Source organism: Salarias fasciatus, chromosome 16 (assembly GCF_902148845.1).
Source record: "Salarias fasciatus chromosome 16, fSalaFa1.1, whole genome shotgun sequence".
NCBI lineage: Eukaryota > Metazoa > Chordata > Actinopteri > Blenniiformes > Blenniidae > Salarias > Salarias fasciatus.
The window spans coordinates 22,494,121-22,504,773 of record NC_043760.1 but is presented as its reverse complement, the minus strand read 5'-3'; the positions used below and the strand labels follow the sequence as shown (position 1 = coordinate 22,504,773).

At 42.8% G+C, this 10,653-nt stretch overlaps 1 protein-coding gene across 1 annotated transcript; it reads left to right on the top strand.

The window, feature by feature from the left end:
• The first annotated feature begins 1,452 nt into the window (after positions 1-1,452).
• LOC115402693 (potassium voltage-gated channel subfamily H member 7-like) lies at positions 1,453-2,349 on the top strand. The gene is made up of 3 exons (XM_030111219.1): positions 1,453-1,675; positions 1,993-2,223; positions 2,312-2,349. The coding sequence occupies exons 1-3, from the start codon at positions 1,600-1,602 to the stop codon at positions 2,347-2,349; spliced, it is 345 nt and encodes a 114-aa protein (XP_029967079.1). The 5' UTR covers positions 1,453-1,599.
• The last annotated feature ends 8,304 nt before the right edge of the window (positions 2,350-10,653 follow it).

Below are 10,653 nucleotides of genomic sequence, written 5' to 3'. Positions count from 1 at the left end.
TTCTATGGGGAGTTTGCATGTTCTCCCTATCCGCACTACAGTTTGCTCTGGGTTTAGTTCTCCTTTAAAAAAAAAATGCACATTAGGCAATTTGCCATCCCTAAATTGAGTGAAGGTGGGGAGTGAGTGTGTGTGTGTGTGTGTGGCTGCCCATCTCTCTCTGTAAAAGACTGACGACCTGTTCAAGGTGTACCCTGCTTTTTACCCATAGTCAGCTGGGATCGGCTCCAGCCCCCATGACAATAAGTCAGGTGAAGCGGTGGACTATAGAACAGGGGTGATAAAGTCTTATTTCAGGGGCCGCACACGGCCCCATTTCAGCTCAGTCATAATAACCTCCAAATGCCAGCAACTCCAATGCCTTCCTGCATTTTTAGTGGAAAGTAAAACCAGAAAACTTTCAATGCAATCAAATCTATTATGAACACGCTGAGGGTTTCACAAGAAAACAAAAAGAAGTGCGATCTATAAGCATACCTGCTATTGAGGGCTTTTTTTTTAATCCCTCCAAGACTAATATGGAAAAAGAACAAGTGGATTTCTGCAGACTTTATCGTACATTCTTCCCTGCTGCATCACTGATCGATTGGCTGGAAGTGTTCTTAGGTTCTTTGGTTCAGCGATGCTCTCCAAAGTTGAGTTATGACCTTTTTCCATCCATCTTTAATATCTCTCTGTGTAACTTGGAATCTGGGATTTGGATGCTATTGTAGCTTATCGGCTCCACTCTTGGAGTAGTTTGGAGGTTTGTTACATCCTTCTTTGTCCCTTGGTGAAATAATTGACACTCCTGTTAAACATGCAATGCTTGAGGAAAAGTGTCAGACTTGAACTTTGCAAGTTTTTCTTTTCTTTTTCTTTTAATGCACATCTAAGTTACCAGTCATGAGTTGCTGTGCCAACTGACGAGGGTTCGTGCGCAAATATTTCCCTAATTCTGGCGAAAGGACAAGGCATTCATTGCATCATGCGACCATCTCAAGTAATAGAGTCATCTTTCTTCTCCAAAATAAGTGAGGATAATGCGATTTCGGCCTGTTTTACGATGCGTATCTCTTCTGCGGGGGGAATGTTTTCGCCTCATGATCGGTCGGACTCGTCCGTACCGGAGGCGGAGGGGCGCTGAGCCGAGCCGAGCCGAGCCGAGCCCGCCGGGAGGAGCGACGTCACTCCCGTCGGCGCATTAACCAGTGTCCACGGCGCGCGCGCTGCGCTGCGCTCCCAACACACCGCGACAGAGGACGTCAGGGATCGCATCCATCCTCCACGCGAGATGCTCGGCGAACCGGATCCAGCGGTCCTCCCCGATTCCGCGCGTTTCGGCGAGGAGGCATCCACATGCGCGGGCATACAGACGGGATAAACAACTCCTCGGCGAAGTAGGAAGGTCATTTAAAAGTAGGGGAAAGAGAGCGCGAGAGAGAGAGAGAGAGAGAGACAGAGAGGGAGTGCGTGCGCGTGTGCGTCCGCGTCGAGCATGGTCCGTGGTAAAGAGAGCATCACCCAGAGCCAACATTTGTAACTTCGGGATCTACTTGCAAAGGCGCTTTTCTTTCTTTTTTTCTGGACGTCTTGGGGATTTTGTGCGCGTGTTCAAACATGCCTGTGAGAAGAGGTCACGTTGCGCCACAGAACACCTTCCTGGGGATGATCATTCGGAAATTCGAGGGTCAAAGTAAGTGTGTCCAAATCCTGCAACAAGAACACCACAAAGTGTATGCAGTGAAAAAAAAACTGTTATGAAAATAAGATTGAGCGAATTTAAGTTTATTTTATGTTTAAATTGTTCACCAACAAAACTTTATTTTAAACCGCAAGTCAAACCTCACTGTAGTGCTTTAGTTAGATTCTCTCAACTGAATAATGAGGCTGAGGCAGCAAAACTTAATCAACTGATTGTTGTGGGAAGCTGTGGAGCACACTGGTAAGACTGTGGATGAGGTCAACCTCGGCTGGCACTGAGCAAATATGTGTTTTTCCTTCACCCCACAGACCGGAAATTTGTGATAGCCAATGCCCGGGTGGAGAACTGTGCGATCATATACTGCAACGACGGCTTCTGTGAGATGACGGGCTTCTCAAGACCAGACATCATGCAGAAGCCGTGCACCTGTGACTTTTTGCACGGCGACCTGACGGACCAAGAGGCCATCAGCCAGGTGGCGCAGGCTGTGGTCGGCTCTGAGGAGCGCAAGGTGGAGATCACCTACTACCGCAAGGATGGTAAGTTACCGACCTGGCGCCGGAGTGTGGCTGTCACAGCGAGCCCGTAAGCTGAGAGGCGTCTTTTGTGACGTGTTGCTCCTGTGAGAGCACCTGCTGCAGCTCCTCACTGTACCCGCCTCATGATGCGGCCTGTCAGTGGGTTACTAACCACCCCGATCGGTTACATGATGTACAGATCAAACATTACCCCTGATAGAAGAAAACAGTCAGCGCTGTCAGTTCTAAAATTACCTCTCCCTCTGAATTTATGCTCAGATCTTCCCTGTGCTGCGTAGAACTGAACAGGCACCTCTGATCCTCTTCATACATCTGGAGGGTTTGCATTTTGATACGTCGGAAACGAGAATTTGTCAAACAAAAAAGATTATCCTCAGAATAATAAATGGTTGCTGCATATCTATAGTGAAACGCTCATGCATTACATGCAGTGTCTTTTTTTTTCTATCTCTCTGCAGTGTGTTTACTGCCTCATGAAATAAGTTTTTGGTTGTGTTGTTTTTCTTGCGGTTGCATGCACGGAATACATAGTATAGTCACTGGCTCTGTATTTACATTATTTTCTCATTTTGACATTATTAACTGCAACACCAGAATTATTCGCACATTTTTCACATCTGCAGATTTACAGTAAGGGACAATTGTGTATCATTATAAAGCATCATGTAATAAACAACAAAACAACATCTCAAATCATTGTGTGATTTCTTAACGGCGAAAAAGGGATAAAGACAGTTAATCTGCTTCCCTGTGACATTCACTACCATACAGTAAATACTTGTGCTTTTCACATAAAATGTGCATTTGAAGCTCAGTGGTGCATTTAATGCGAGCGTGGAGCAAATTGTGTACAGTAGCTTTCAGTGAATGAAGCCGGTGACCTTTCGAAAGGTGTTGTGCGTGCGATAGGTTACAGCCCCGCATGAAGCGCTCTCTGGTGTTTGTCATTCAGGTTTTGATCAGTCCCAGTCTTTTTTTGCATGAATGGCGCACAGCGATGACAGCAATCCCGAGGCAGAGAGAATTAATGTGATGTTACCACTCAGTGGTATAAATCCCCGGATTGACCACCTCCTGCCATGCTCTCGCATGAGCTTTTTACAGTCTGCATGACATAGCTGCACCGAGTCAGTCCAAAGGTATTCCTCATGTAAAGCCGCGCATTAAAAAGCACAGTTTTCAAAAAAAAAAGTGCACCAGTGATCACAGTCAGTGGGTGTTTGTGTGTTACTTTTATATCCTCTACCTTGAAATTAGTTCCAAAATATACACAAGATGAACACGCATACTGTATATATGGAGCTTAAGCTTGAAAAAAAAGAGGTAATATTTTATTTAATCATAAGGAGCCAGGCCTTAAATTTTTAATTGTGAGTTTGATTAGATTCTAGGCCATGAATACATGTTTAATCTGCCATCAGCAGCCATCAACCTTGTGTTTTTCTTTCTTTCCCTGTTTTTGGCTAATCAAGAGCCATCCAAGAGCCAGCTGCGGCACAGCGAAAATAGATTGTTGCAGAAACCTGCAAGACAATTGCACATTGTCCTCTGGGGTCCGATTGTGCGAGCTTGACTTGTGACGGGCTGTCGGCATTCGATGCAACTTCAAGCAGTCTTCCCCATTTTTGCCCCATTTCACATGCATGTTCGGCGCAACATTTAAATATCACGCGGCCCGTAATGTCTGAACCGTGGCAGGCGGGAGCCACAGAAACCTTCAAGTATAATCGTTTCTCCCAGTCTTTTCACAATCCTCCCTGGTGTGCATCACGGCTTCAAGACACAACTCTTAATACTCCTCAGAGGAATTTATAGTGAGCGTGTGTGCTCATGAATAAAGATGTCAGGGCTGACAGTGCGGTGACTGGGAATGAGCAGCTTACAGAGTAAATGCATTAAACTGGTATGGAGGACACAATTCACATGCTCCCTCTGCTATAGGGGGATGAAAGATTCATACCATCCTTGAGAGCGATGGCCCTATTGATTCAAGACGGTCTACAAATTGAGGTTGATGGGTGGGAGAGGATGTATTCCATGTCTCTTCTCCTAACTGTATTTTCAAGTTATCAGTTGTAATGCAAATCGCCGCTAATCCTTTGTGCTAAAGCTCTTTCGTGTTCCGAGCAGCAACCGTCACGTCGCATAAAATAAACAAACCTTCATTCAGATGAGTTGCTTTTTAGTTCTTGTTGCTTTCACATTGGTACAGATATTTAGTAAGATTTTTCTTTACGTATAACCTATTCATCTTAGGTCACTGAAACAACATTTTTTTTATAAAAGTGACATTTTATTTCACATATTTCACCTTTTGGTTCAGCCCATCACAACTTGTTTATGCCTGTTGGAGTTTCAAGCAGATGAAAATATCTCAATGGATGAAGGGCTGCACACTGACCCAAAAACAATCTGAAGATTCACCTTGAACCCCGGCGTCTCGGGGAACTGAAGTGTGACAGGGTGTTGTTTGTTTTCCTCCTCCGTCAACAACCAGACAGCCGGGAATCTTGAAAAAGTAAGATTTGGATTTTCAGGGAGCCGTGTGACATCGGGAGCAACAAAGCTTTGGCTCTTTTCACTAAAAAGGGAAAAGTTAAGCAGCTTATGTGTATGCTTGGAAATTAAAAGTAGTGGAACAATGGCGGCCATGGGAGCACAGCAAAGGCCTTTAGCACGAGGACATTCACTTTTAATTTTGGTGGTTCTCTTGTATGCGAACAGCCAAGACGGGCTGCGAGAGGAGATACCACACACGCCGCCGTCTTCCAGCTGCGATACATAATCAATGAGATAAATGCTTTCCCTTAGCTGGCTTTGTGAGGCTATCCTATTCCAAGGGGTGTAATAATACTTTGTACCTGAATGAGTCTTAACAAAAGGAAGCTGACACCATGGAGCAGAGAGAAGTTAAATGGATAATGGCTACATAACAGCAGCAGCTTAGCTAGCCGTACTGAATGATCTGAGACATGTGGTATGCGTGGGTGCAGGGTTTCATAGGTGACTCCCCACCGAGGGGACCGAGGGGCCATACAACCCCCGCCGAGGGTACGGCGGTAAAGGAGAGAGGGAGCAGGGGACACAGAGTGCCGGCGGTACACAAGGTGTGCTGCAGGGCCGGGCTCCAAAAGAGCACATCCATTTTTCATCACGCTCAGCCGTCTTTGGTGTCTCGCTGTATGAGGTGAAGAGTGTTTTTCTCATCTGGTTTCAGCTGCTGGATTGGAGTCAGCTTGTCCAAGCAGACGTATCAAACTGCAGCGTGGATTAAATACCATGAACATGCTATCATAGTACCTCATTACTGACAATGTTGTGCATTATTATAATGAATGTACGCCAGTGTTGCTGCCTGTTAACACAATATGAATCCAGCAGACCTTAGCTGTTACACTACTAGTTTTAATCTGCATTAGATATATTAAGTCATTGACAAACACATTTTTCTTCGTGGATGTTTGCTTATCTGTAATCAAACTTTACTGTTACATTCCACGTGGTTTTATCTGTGCTAAGTTTAAATAAAGTAAAGGTCACAATCAGAAGTATCACGAATTGATGAATATGAACACAAATACAGTTCTGTTTCGAGCCGGAGCTGCTAGTTAGCCCTGATGGCTCAGCAGACACTGATTGAAGATGAAATTAGTCCGGGCTGTGTGGCTTACAGTCTCGCTGAGGCGAGATATTGCCACAAGGCCCAAGGACTCTAAACAAAGGGTTAGCTTGCATGGCCTCTCTCTACATGCCCCAGTCCTGACGGGCTGTGCCCCAGTAATGTTGTGTATTGGCTTAAGCATAATAGCCCTAAAAGAGAAACATGTCAGGTTTCATTATACGAGACTGACTGCCAGGCACCAGTTGAAGGGCTATGTTTAAAAGCTGCACTTGTAGATGGTACATTGGCAGGAAGATACCCAAAGCAACAGCATTATTTAACATTCAACAGCACCAGATTTTTTTTCTTACTAAAGATTGATATGAATTTGTAAGACAATGTATTTAAATGTAATAAAAGCTTGTTTTTTTCCCCCCTCTGATAGAAACAAAGTAAACTATCCATTAACATGTCTTGGAACAGCGTTCCAAGAATCACTTGATTAAGCAGCGATGTTTTAATAATTGATGATGGAAATAGATCTACAGTAATGAAATTTCCATCATGAAAAGGGAGCTACTCTTAATACTCTGTCCATTCATTCAAACAGGTGTAAATAACGGTTCTTGGCTCACACGGGGAAACACTGTGTGTACAGGTCGAGGAGTGAATGGACATGTGCGCCCTCACTGGTACTAACAGCTCCACTATCGCAGACGTTAACTGTGACTAGCAGCTTTCGGTCATGCCTGAATTGTTTAATGTTGTGCTTTGTATTGTGTTGAAGTCTCCAGTTGTACACACTTATTTTTATGAGATAATGCAAATGTAAAGACGAAGGTTGAGTCATCCGGAGACATCGCTGAAGGCGGACAGTAACGTAAGATGGCAAATGTACAGGAAAACACAAAAGGATTTGAAGGAATTATCATAAATATTCTGACAACATGTTCAATCACAGTGTTTTTCCAAATATTTAAAGCAACTTAAACATGCATGATCATTAAATTCACATGTACATGAAGGAAAACGCAGCATATATAATCATGTCCTTAAAGTCTAAAGTTGTGAGGATTAATGTAGATTATTGCAAAAGTAAAAAATATATTTTTGCCTCAGTCTATTGATGACTTCTTGACCTCTGGAACCAGTCGACGACTCATTTCTTCCACGCCTGAGCTGCTGCGCCGTTCCATCCTGCAGCAGTCTTCACTCCACGCCTGTTGGTGAATCTTTATGCCTTCAGTTTGGACTTGAGTAGGTGAAAAGCGGTCAGATGACTGAATCCACCATATAAATGCAACTCATGTCTTCTCCTTAAGAAGTTCTCAGGCTACTGTCTTATTTTTTTGGGGTCATCATTCGTTTGTATTCTGGAGCTCCGTCCTTTCAGTTCTTCTGCATTTGATCGGAGCTGAGGAGGAGGAGGAGGAGGAAGAGTAGCTCCATACACTTCACATTTTCTCCCTGTTACTTCTGTCAGCAGTCACTTCATCAGTACCAACCAGTGACCCACTTCCATTGGCAGCCATACATTCTATTCCATAACTCTGCCTCTCTCCGTCTCTGACAAATGATGAAGTGAGCTTTTTTTGAACCCTTCATTCTCCACCAGCTTCTGTTCCCATCACTCTGGTGATAGTTAATCTGGGTTTCATCTGTCCAAAATGCCAAGTTCCTGACTGAGCAGATCTTTTTATATGGCCACGAGCAGAATTTGGTCTGGATTTCTGTTCTGCTGAGTGGAATGGTGGTTTGCATCTTGGTGTATAATGTAGTATTTACCTATAAGGGATACTGATGATAATACTAATAGGACAGTTTCACTGATTTCTCCTTCCTTTACTTTCCACTTGCAGCATCCATTATGTCTCCTGCAGTGGTAACACATACATTAGAGCTGACTAAAATACAGCAGGAAAATTGAGCTGTTTGGTCACCAGCTTTGGATGAAGGTCCTGTAGATCTGAACACAGCTCTACAGTGAGCCTGCGTTGCTTTTTGCATTACTACCCGTTTGTGGAAGTGGCAAAATTACATACAATATTATATATATTAGTCAATAATATTTGCATCACTACTTCGAAATATGTCCAACGACTGACAACTGATCAAAGGTGGAGAGATTAAAAAAATCTTCCCCATTTATTCATCGAATGCTCCTTACCCGCAGTGGTGGTTGCTAAAGTTGAAGCATCCCAAATGCCAATATCCACTAGATAAAGAAAAGAATTGAAGAAATTCATCAGTATATATTTACATTGTCTACAAACAGTAAATAAAGTAACAGGATTTAGAGCAGGTGTTATCAGATCAGCAGGAATTAAAATCCTTGTCCCATTCAGCTGCAGAACAGATGATCCATGAATCCCTGTTTTCTGATGAAAGTTACTTGTGCTAAACAGAGTAAAGTCTTCGCTGCAGAGGCATCTTACACATTTACTTGCTGAGGAGAAGCATCTAAATAAGTTATAATAGGTGTAGCCAATGTAACTTGTTTCATATGTTTTCTGTGAATCATTAATGCTGAAGGTGAAGTTTTCGTGTGTAAAAACAGACACACTTTGCGTTGCGTGCACGGACGTGTTGGCTGATCTACTAAAGTGTTGCACCGGGGATCAAAGTAATACATACTGATGATTTAGTGCATTTGTCTTTTCTCATAAAATGTATGTTTACATGAAGGAATCATTTAGGATGCAAAATGTAATTCATAATTCAGAGCATCAGAATATGGTTGTGTGGTTTTAGATTATGTCTGTTTTTGTGTCTGAGAGGAATTTCCTCAGCTGGTTCAACACTAATTTCAGGACTTTCTTAGTTCTCTTAACCTTTTCTGAATGTATGAATCTTTTCTGTTTCTTGAGCCTGATACATCAGGCCCTCGGTACTCTCTTTCAGAACATGGCCACAGCACACGGCTGTTTTAGATTTGCCCCCAAAAATCTTCATCCATCTCTTGTCTCTGTATCGCTTCATCCGACAAGCGGCTGGAGTAGCACTGGAGAGGAGAGATCCCCATCACAGATCAGACAGACAATCACACACACACACACACACACACACACACACACACACTTTCAGACAATTCACGCTGACTGTTCATCTCAAATGCATGTTCTATTCCCCCCACCCACCCAAACACACACACCTCCCCCCACACACTCACAGAAATCATAAAACAAACCAGAAACATTAGAATTTAGTCCTACAGTACATATGCCATAGTCTTTTGTGTAAATTTATTACATTATAATTGTGGAACATATAATTTTAAGGAAAAAAATCTAATTTGGCTTTGTAAGGACTTTGAAAGTTAACAGCTACCAAATGAAAACTTGACAGTTTTATCTCTTTCATTAGTTAAGAACTAGTGAGAGATAGAAAACACGCTGGACCTGGCAGTAGAAAGCAAATTATTTTTTGAGTCTGTGAAAATGGAATAATTAGGACAATGAGAAAAAAGGCTGGCATTCCCAAACAATTATTGTGGTGAGGGTTTTTTTTTTATTGTTGTTAAATCCCTTGAATTGAAGTTAAAAGTGTCGACTTCAAGCAGATCTTGATGGTTTCATTGAATCTCTCTGAGTTGCTGAACAAAGACAAAGCAACACACGGTCCAAACTCTTTTTGGAAGCAATAGAATATGCATTTTCACATTCTTAATGTCGCTCTGTTTGTCTCATGAAGACGGTTAAAACATAAAAGTTTATACCTGCTGAAAGAATATATACAGTCATGCAAGCAGAGACAGATAAATAGCCTCATCAAACACTTCTCAGGTTAGATAACTGAATTCCTCACATCTGTGCAGATGTTGATGTGAGACGATGCAGTGGAAGATGTTTGCGTGACCCCAGTAAATCTACTGCAACCGGGAAACTAGATGTTTCAGGAATTGGGATTAGATGCGATCTTTGATCATATGATGGTTACTGGATGTTATTCAAAGCTACTTAAACGGCCGTATGAATCATAATTTGTGGAGAAATATGTTGTTGTCATTGTGTAATTTGCTGTAGAAGACTTGAAGTCTGAAAGCATGCCTCACAGATCCTTCAAAGGAAATTACGTAGCCTCTAATCGATGGCGCGTCAGCTGAGAAGCCATGTCTGCCAAGGCAATCTGTTTCTCACCAGGGGTCTCAGTTGTAGAAAATACAGTAATTCTGCATTTATCCTTTATTATTATTATTATTATTACTGGAGATCATGTTTAAATGCAAACTTGATTGGTACATTTGGTGCAGACTGATGACTCTAAGAGTTGAGTCTAAATCTTCATTAATAATAAACAGTTGGTGCAAAAGCATCACACTGCTGTTTTTCCTCTCAGCATGAATAATTAGAGAATAAACTGTAAAAGTTGTTGTCCTGAGGATATTTTGAGGAAGCCAAAAAAAAAAAAGGAAAGAAAATCAGCCCTGGGCACTTCCAACAGTCAGAACCCCAATTTACTCTCAGTGGACTCCATGGCCTTTGCTGGAATCCGAAACGAAGATGAATAACGCAGTTGTTCTCAATCAATGGCTGCGGCCGCCATCCTTCAAGTCATGAGTGACTCTGCTGATCACATGGCTCGCTGCCACCGTTTTAGGTAAAGAAGTGAAAAGCCCTCCATGTTCTACCAACAAAACCTTATTGTCGGCCGGCCCTTGAGCGCTGTGAGCATATACGTAGAAGTGCCAAAGCTGTTAAGGAAGGAATTATCAGATCATATTTCAGATCTCTGCTCTGCCTCGGCTCAGAGTGAGAGAAAGAAGCCTCCCTTTGATCCATTTTGGTCGAGGTGACATTCAGCAGGAGGCCAGATGAGAAGGGACCCCCACA